This window comes from Ananas comosus, linkage group 16 (assembly GCF_001540865.1).
Source record: "Ananas comosus cultivar F153 linkage group 16, ASM154086v1, whole genome shotgun sequence".
Taxonomy (NCBI): domain Eukaryota; kingdom Viridiplantae; phylum Streptophyta; class Magnoliopsida; order Poales; family Bromeliaceae; genus Ananas; species Ananas comosus.
Window position 1 is genome coordinate 8,466,822 of NC_033636.1, and position 9,805 is coordinate 8,476,626.

Genomic DNA, 9,805 nt, shown 5'->3' on the forward strand with positions numbered 1-9,805 from the left:
TTTTATTTTTAAAAATTTACGTTTTTTAAAAAAAAATTAAAAAACTTAAAGAGTCCGGCTCGAAGCACACAACCCGTGCCTTCCAAGCCAGAGGGCCGTGCTGGGCCGAAGGAGTGTTAGTTCTGGCCCGGCCCGGCCCGGCCCGGCCCGAGTTTAAAATCAGGCCAGGCCGGGCCGGACCAATTCCTAGCCCGTGTTGGCCCAACTAATATGCGTCGTGTCAGCCCAGCACAGCTCACAAAAAAAAAAAAATGAAGGAAAATAAAATTATAAAGTTATTTCTTAACTTTCCATGTGTAGAAGGAGAGGTAGATTAAAGGACAGAAACGACATGTCTTATCTAAATAAGACCGAAGCCATATTAACAACAAAATTATGACCGTCTATTACTACACAATGTAAAACGTTCTACAGAAGTGTATAAACCACATTCAACCTGATTGATTAATGACAAAGAAAAAGAAAAAAAATACATCTTTGGGATCTGGTACTAAATAGCTAAATTAAGATATTAGACCTGGAGATTACATGAGTTAGATTCACGTCTCACAGATAAGGCATTATAATTATACACATGAATACATGTACTTTACATTAGATCATATATAAGCACCCAAGCATGGTGGAGTACTATTTCAGAGAGCAGAAATGAACTCGCGCTAGGGCATACTCCTTTCCCGCCACCCAGACACCGGTTTGCGACCATTGTACATCTTCCCAATCCAAATTCGCCTCCAATACCTGAACGAAGGCGATGCAAAAAAGGTAACAAGTGAACGGGCATATACACAATTATTGGCCATTTAGTATGTATAGAAATGTCGAAACTCAGAGATACACATGTTCTAAGTAATGTAGGCACAAATCGTAACTTTTGAGAGGTACAGACATATAAGTACTAGTATTTTGTAGAGTACGTATATTTTGTGGGGTATGTATACAAGACAAACACTCGAAGGGATCTGCATCACATACGCTATTTGATGAAACATCATACCTCCAAATGTTCCACAGGCAAAGGGATTCCAATAGAACGCATGAATTTCTCGGGCATGGCCTTCTTACAACGAGACCACCGAAAAACATCTACAAGCTCTTCGCGGTCGGTCCAATTTCTCTCCCCATTTTGGTTATGCGAACTGTTGTTTTGAATCTTCTCCTTTTCTCCGTCTGCTGCCTGTGAGGAACTAGAGATTGTTCCATTACAGGCAGCCTTTTCACCATTAAAGCATAGCTCATATCTGTAAGGAATCCACTTTGAATGAGTTAATCATTGCAACTGTAGAAACAAAGCAGGAAGAACAATCCGATCATGAAAGGAATATTTCACATTCAGCATAAAAACAAAAATACTAAGCGATTCTCCATTAGCCCCAGCACAACAGTTGAGCAGGCCTATATACTAAAGAAGGCAGTATAACCAGCAATCTCAACATTACAATAGATAAACTATAAGATAGCACTAAAACACCCATATTAATGAGTTCTCCACGCTTGTCTGCAGCATCGGTGGTGAAGAAATTCAGAGAAAAAGACTAAACAGATCAGTATCAGGAGAAACATCAACAATTCTTACAACTATATCAAATTAAATCGATCTCTGTAAATGCTAATGGCAAAAAGGAGGCATTATTACATTGATGACTATAGAATAAAAACCAAGTAATCAAAAGAAAGATCATACCTATTAAAATGTGTCTCCAAGTATAAAACTTCCCCCTTCTTCAGTCGTGCTGAAGTATAAAGAGGTTTCTTTAGCCCCTTATCAGCAACAATGCTTATACAGTACTTCAGCCTGAAGCAGTTAACATAAAAATTAAAAAGGGAAGTTAATTCAATTAAATTAGCAAGAAAAGAGAATGCAAAAATACAGTCGTCATATTATCACATGCATCCTGTAGTAAGCTTTTTCAAAATAGCAGTACTTTTGAGTTCTAAAAATCCGTGTTTGAAAATGTAGTATGGGAATTCATTATACTCTGTCGAAAAGGCATGTCTAAATAACGCGAACTGCAACTTGTCATTAGTCTACTTGCATCTAAGACTCATCAATTCTAAAATGATATCTTCACGCCCATTTGCAAGGACATAGGGGATTGATTATGCAGACAAAAAATACAGCAAATACGCCTTTATAAATACATGCATATAGCCACTGTATAGGTGAGATTTTATGGATAGAAGAAATCAAAGAGGAACAAAACATTCAGAGACTATGGTTACAAGTTAAAAAAGAACAGAAGCAGCACAATTTCTAGTGGGAAAAGGGTGAACATTGAAAAATCAAAAATCTGGTAGTTGATGTGCAATGTAGTAGCTAAATGAATTAATGAAGCTAGAATTGCATCACAGTATGATTGGCAGTATTAAATAAGCTACATTATCAACATATAAACCGATAAGAGGTATAGTGCAACATTAGTAGGAAAAAGAAGGAAACAGTAAAGATGAAAGGTAAAGTTTGAATGTTTACCATGGCTCATTGCAAAGATTATACTGAATTGTGACTTCACGGACAAACCTTTGTTGCCGCAGTGCATTCTGCATAACCAAAATGCGCGAAGTGACATGTTAACACTAAATTAGTACGAAAAGAACTGAAGGTAAACACAGAGACTACTTTTTGTAGTGAGTAGAGATAAAGACAAGAAATTTATTAGGTTAAGCAGCAAATGCCTCAAAAGTTTCATTCAGCCTTATTTGTTCATAATGACAAATACTTTGTTACAGCAGCGACCATGACATGGCAACAGTTTATGTAAATCCATAGAACAGCTCAAAATAACTATTCATACATAAAAGCAAGAGAAGGAAGAGATCCAAGTGTATTACAGAAGCTGCAGCTCTTGTTGTCACTGTGCGTTCAACTGACACAGGTGCTAGAGTTGGTTCCATTGCTGATGTATGCGTAAGATGAGGTTCAAGTTCAACAGTCCCACCACCTTTCTGTTGAATAGTATAAATACAAGTCAGCAAAATAAGAAATTACAAAGAAGAAAAATCGACCATTGAAAAAGTTGAGCATACTATGTAAAGCTTAAATACTATTAGACTCAGAGAGTTGCAAAGACAGTGGACACCAATTGATCTACGAAATTTTAAAGGATAAACTATTTATCACAAAATTTAAACAGCAGCATGAGCACTTAAGAAGTTAAGATAACATGCTTGATACCTTCACAATGCAGCATCGCTCAATGCAAAAACTACATCCAATCCCTGCCCCCCAAGCACGTGAGCGAACATTGTTTCTTAATGTTGAGGTGTAGCCTACAAAAGGATAGGCATTAAAAGACACCAACTGAGACCGCCATCAAACCAACACATTCTTATATGATAAGCAGTGAAAAAGGAAAAGCAGACTATAAATGCAAGATATGGAAAAAACAAAAAACAAAAACAAATAGCCAAATGAGAGTTGAGAGATATTCTTCTCTTAAGAGAGAACAAAAATGCACGAAATGGATTTACAGCTTAATAACCAGTATCAGGCCGGATTTCATTATGCAAAACAATCAATAAAAATCACAAATGTTCTGCATGTTCAGTTTAAGTAAATATGCATCATTCGTTACCCATATCACTTGGATAAATCTAAACTGAAAATGTGGAAACTTACAATCTTGTGGTGGCAAAACTCGAACTGTTGCGTGTAACTCTTGAATGGCAGATGGTGGAGGCAATGATGTTGGGCAGCAATAACCAGTATGCATAAGTACTGACCAACAAACAGCCAGATGTAAGATCAATATTAAGAAGGCCAAACAAAATCTCCAACTGGAAAGCACAAAGAAATGATACCAGCAACAAGATCAGAATCGTTTGTGTATACATCTGTTCCCCACAGCTGGGCCCCTTTGACCTGCCCAAGATGATTCTTGGTAACCATTAAAGAAGCATAAGTTTATGGCCCTAAGTTATTATGTCCATCAATCAAGAGCACAAGTAAAATCAACGGATATGAAGCATAGCCTACTGAGTAAAGAAAAAGGGAAAAACACAAATTAGCACTAGAAGCTATAGCTTTACAATATTTCACCTTGCTGATTGGATTTATGATAGTCCAGAGTGTAACTTTAAAATATTATACAATTCATAGGAAGATCAAAGATAGAATGATAGAGCCAGATGGAAGAAACATATCATCTAGTGCCTCCCGAACATATTTCTTAATCACATTGTAATGATTATGTTCCCACATTTTCTATTCCAATATGGCTAAGTTTTGCTATCATTATTTCCTCATATCCAATACTGTAGAGATTTTGAGGATGATATGTAGGACTTGACCAAGAAACAGAGAACCTGCTGAAACTGACTAACAGACAATCCTTTTGTTGGTCGATCTTTACTTACTTGGCGATTGGTGGAAGTAACATACTCGGCGGGTACACGGATTTCCAAAGTTGGACCATTCTGTAAGCTTTCGATATTTTTAGGATCTTGGGATGCTTCAAATTCTTTCCAAGATTTCAACAATTCTTGCATGCATTCACCAGCTTTATAAACGATTGCAGATACCTCACCTTTACCTGCAATGAACGAACAAAAATTGAAAAATATAAAATTAAAGATCATGAAGGAATTGCTTAGGTAAATTTATGTGATCTCTTCGTAATTGCCAGTTGCTTGTAACCATATAGACCTCGAGGTTGTTGAAAAACCAAATGCAAAACACAACATTGTTCAACGAGAACTAATAATCAATTCTTTGTAGTAAGGCAACACAACTAAAACAACTTAGTAAATAAATAGTCAACTCCAATGAAAGAAAAAGGGGGAAAGATTGAAACGGAGAACATGGCTTTTCATGAGGAAGAAGCTTCTTGTTATTCCAACTGTAATTAACCACTTCCAACATTTTAAATCAAGGAGGAAGAAATTGGCTGACCTTGAGATCTGCAATAAAAAGAAATGATAAAAAAAAAGATCAGTGTCTAGATGAGAAGAGAATCAGAAGTGTAAATATTGAAAGGAACTACTGCAAAAGGCATGCATAATTCTACTGGCAGAAATTGTACTCCTCAAAAGGCAACGACACAGTCCAAACATATGTTAATGTGAATTGCTGGTGAGGTTGATGTTCAAATCAAATGCATATTGAGAAAGCATAATGTATACAACGCTAAGAACTCTGTCTCCTAAGCCATACCCCACCACCCCTTTTGGAAGTCAGAAAGGAAAAGACCTCACAATTTCATTCAATAACTATTCTGAACTGGGTTTCCTTCGCCTATTCCGTGGTATAAAAAACCTGCAAACATAATTTCTCCTACCAACAGTGATGTTTGCATTTTGCTTGTTGCCTAGAATGAACTCTCAATACTGCTTTAAGGGAAAGAACACATACTCTACAAGCATAAAGCAAACTGACGTATACACGAAGATTTACATCAACGAAAATCGCCAAAATGGAAGAAATGAAGATGATACTAGATATAAAAAACACAGTAAATCAGAAAGTAATATTTAATAATTTCAATGCCAACTAAAATTGATCTTCTTACAAGTAGTAGTCATCTTTTAACTGAACATTCCCTTAGAAAAAAGGACCTCTAATTTGCACCAATGGCCCAAAAGACTCTCTCCAAATTACTATGCTACTCTTACTCTTTTTTTCCCCCTAGTTTCCAAATATTACACCAAGCCTATCTGTTTTCCTTAGGGCCTGTTCAAATGTTAGAACAAGTTATCCATTGAAAACTTGTGTATGTGGATTTTCTTTTGTGATTGCACACAACAGGTTTGCTTTTATCCCATTGCAAGGTAGAACAGGAAATACCAAAAACAACACCCACTTAGATGTCTAAAAAGACCAAATTTGATCATATTTAATATATTAGCCCATCTGGAGGAGAAATAAATTAGGAAAAGGAATGATCTAAAAGATTTTGAACTTGACTACCCATGTGCACTCCCAAAAAAGAAATAGCACATGAAAATTTCAACTTAGACAAGGGATGTGATGAAAATAATGTAGAGAGCAGTCAATGCAACTTGTGCATCAAATTTTCTACAAGTAACATTATTGCATGCCATTATAATGGTAAAATGTGCAAATATTACAGCTTAGGTGGTTAATGGAATATTTCCCCTCAAATATCAGTTAAAAGATTTTTATAGCTTACCCATCATTACTCCGCATTCTAGACCGAAAACGAGGTTCTCTCTGAGACGCTTGAGGAGTGCCCCTTGATCGCAGCATCCTCCTATGCTGTTGAACACCAACCAGAACTTCCTTGTCTTTCTCTTTATCCCCTTCTGCACAGCCATCATCTGGTTCCTTGTCATTATATTTACTACGTTGTTCATGACTATCACCTACATCTACATCCCTTTCTCGTTTTTTGTCTTTATAATCCCTATCATGAGCTTTCAACAGATCATCTTTGAGTTTCTTATATTCTAGCGTGTTTTCATGCTCGGAATTTTTGGCAAATCCATCAGTAATCTCCTTCTCGATGTGAAAATTCTCCTTTTCACTTGCAACATTTGATGATTCTCTCTTAATAGAATCCTTCTCCCTCTCAATCCGTTCCTTGTCTCTCTGAGAGTCCTTTCTTTCCCTCTCCAACCTTTCAACGTCTTTGTCTTCTCTCTGTAGGTCTTTGTGTTCAATACTAGCACTTGAATATTGTGTATTGGTTCGTCTATCAATCCTATCCTTATCTTTATCCCCAAAATCTCTGTGCTTTTCATCCTTCCTTTTTCTATCCTTATCTCTGAATTTCTCTTCACCTCTAAGATCAACCTTGTTCTCACCAAGAGTTTCGTGAGTATCCCTTTGTTCTTCCGTGGTTGAGAGATCGATGGGAGCTTCATGTGTCTTATGTAAACTAGGCCTGGTAAGATGCCATGACTCTATTTTACCCCTAAGATGTTCTTTACTATCTTTCCAGTTCAAGTGAGGACTTATAGATCGGTGACTATCTTTTTCAAATCTGATATCAACTTTGTAGTCAAAGAGAGATCTTTTGTCATGTTTGGGTTCATTTTCATCTCCCCTACCATCTAATCTTACATCATTCTCAACCTTATTGTTTTGAGGACCCATTTTTGTGTCATTATACAAATCCCTAATCTCAGATTTACTCTCTTTATCAGCAGTCTTAGTATCCCGAGCATCTTTATTGTTTCTATCAGATGAAATAGCATGGTCTAAAGAGTTGATAGAAGCTGAAGGTATCCGGTGCAGTAAAGATGGTCTCTTATCATCACGAGACTCAACCCGCTGGACTTTTGCGAATCTGCCATCAAGTCCGTGTTCTAACGGCAAGTGGAATTCACTTCCAACCGGTGGGATCAACTTTCCAGAAGGACTGGAATATATGCTGGACTCTTCATGCGGCCGTTTCAGAGGTGTAGAATGACCTCCCTCTTCTTGTAACCTCTTTGGAGCACCACTCATACTGATTCAGAAATCAACAGTAGGACCTATCGCAAACTCAGAAAATTGAGCAGAAATAAGGAAAGACCAAACTCCAGTAAACATCTGTTGAGGACCTCTTCCTTGGAGAAACTCTAGGATTAGTAGTTTTCCTGTGGTATAAAGAGACAAAAGAGAAATCAAATACTCATACTCTTGTATCTGTTGATGGACCTCCTAGATTGCCAGACGGAATAACTTGTATTGAAAAAGATTGAACTGAAGTTTTTTTGTGGAAAGTAAAAGAAAAGAAAAGGAAACTTACTGGGGACTTTCAACGACATGATATGTTAAAGTATTGCAGTGGGAAATTGTTATTAGGATTCTAATATAGTAAACATCAAAACTTTCGAGGTAGTTGTCAAGAGAAAACAATTGATGATTGTGATATGTTATGCGCCTTCTACAAATATCACCAGTGAATAAATTATGGGATTCTAATGTTCTGATGAAACATTTATTGAGCTCTGACAATTCTGAAACAATAGGGACAGAGGGTATCACAGAGAATACTTAAACGCCACTATTCTCGGTAACATCAACTCATACATGCTCAGCAGAGAGCAGCAAGGCCAGTCTGACTGAGAGAACAAAAAAGAATTCTTTATACACCCACAGTACAGTCACACTAATGCATGTAACATATATCTAAGAGGATGGCAAAGGGGAAATGCGACATATCATCTCCTTCTACTAGCTAGCAAACTACAACTTAATTCACAATCAAACAGAAATATTTAGATGTTTTTTATTTCCTTACTCTCTAGCAAAACCTTCAAGCTGAAATAAACCTTTCAAAATGGGTATCAATATGCCAGCCATATCAAAATCAGAAAATAAAGGGACTTGCATTGAAATGCTTACACCCAAATGAGATTAAAATAATCAACTTCCTGTTCATAAACTAGGCTCATTCAACTCAACGCGAACCTTCATCGTCTCCCCAAGACACAGGAGTAGTATAGTCTAGAGTAAAAAGGAGAACGTACAGTTTAGAGAATCTGTTTTTATCCCCAATAGATGATTCAACCAAACTGCAGCGTTAAGGTAAATCGCAAAAATAAGATCTAATGAGATGCAAAACCTAAGTGTTTTTTTTAAAAAAAAAAAAATCTGAGCAAGGACTCAAAAAAAACCAAAATTGAAGCTTTTACATGAAAATTACAGATATGTCACATTCTTTACAAGCACACAAAGCAACAAATAACCAATAAATCACACAAAAATGAAACATTGCAGGGAATAAAAAAAAAAGGGACCCAAATCCGTTAAAAAAAACCTTTCCTTTTTCTGAAGAGAGACAAAAGGAAGAGTTAGAAATTGAGTCTTAAAATTAAAACCAAAAAAATAAATAAATAAATAAGAAAATCTTAGTTTCTCGGATTCCTAATTAGACTTTAGCAGTAATTAAGAAAGAGCGAGCGAGACCGCGACCACTGATCAGATCTACGCCCTCCGTACGATTCTTAGGGTTACGAATTAGGGTTACTAGAGAACAAATTAAAAGAGAGAGAGATTGCGGAGAAGAGATGGAACGAAGCAATTGCTCACCGCAAATGTCGAACTCGCGGAGGGGGAGGGCGATCGCGAGCTCTCTCTCTAGAGAGAGAGAGAGAGAGAGAGAGAGAGAGAGAGCTTAGAAAGAAGCGTAGAATGGAGGAGAAATAAGAGAGAAGGGAAATGGAATGCAAAGAGGAGGGGGGAGTCGAGTTTATAGCGATGATGATGAAGATGATGATCATGATGATCAGGGTTAGACGAACAAAACGAACGGTTGTGATTCGACAAGGGCACGCGCGTGCACTTGAATTGCTTACAAAGCTTCGACGGTGGAGTTAGCAAGTGGACAGGGTCCGAATGTAGTTCCTTTCTCAAATTGGGGCAATTTTTTTTAATATTACTTTTTGACATTTTTATTTATTCTCTTAAAAGACTAATATTAAAAATATTAGTCTTAAAATTTTAAAATCTTTCAAATATATTTCTTGAACTATTACAAATAATTGTTATCTACGTGAAATTAATATTTTGTCTTTTTAAGTATACTCTTTTATAATTACCAACTTGAGTCTTTTTTTTTTTTTTAAGTTGGAGACAAATTAAGTATTTTAAATTTTATCATTTCAAATATACCCTTCTACTGCCAACAACTTTATTTATTTTTACTTAAGTTATGTTCAAAATGTGAATATTTACTATTTTTTAACTATGATATAAATTTAATTCATGTTTAACCCGAAATGACTTAACGGGTACTAACAATAGATATATTTTTGAACAACGAAAAGTTATATGAGGAATATATTTGAAACAAAAAATAAAAATAAGTAAGATATTTCAACTGTTTTGAAGGATATATAGATAATTATTCCAATAAAA

The 9,805-nt window shown here is 36.2% G+C and overlaps 1 protein-coding gene across 4 annotated transcripts; it reads right to left on the reverse strand.

Annotated features, from left to right (window-relative positions):
* On the reverse strand, positions 362 to 9,102 carry LOC109722180 (zinc finger CCCH domain-containing protein 13-like). 4 transcript variants are annotated; one of them, XM_020250102.1, is made up of 12 exons: positions 8,978 to 9,102; positions 6,129 to 7,539; positions 4,892 to 4,899; positions 4,357 to 4,532; positions 3,802 to 3,862; positions 3,620 to 3,718; positions 3,176 to 3,270; positions 2,833 to 2,946; positions 2,474 to 2,541; positions 1,685 to 1,795; positions 998 to 1,241; positions 362 to 741 (listed from the first exon to the last, which is right to left on the reverse strand). In XM_020250102.1, exons 2-12 carry the CDS (start codon positions 7,406 to 7,408, stop codon positions 631 to 633), a joined length of 2,367 nt encoding a protein of 788 aa, XP_020105691.1. In that variant the 5' UTR covers positions 7,409 to 7,539; positions 8,978 to 9,102; the 3' UTR covers positions 362 to 630. The 4 variants fall into 4 exon arrangements, with proteins under 4 accessions (XP_020105691.1, XP_020105690.1, XP_020105689.1 ...); XM_020250101.1 differs by having other exon boundaries at positions 2,833 to 2,949; XM_020250100.1 differs by having other exon boundaries at positions 3,802 to 3,877.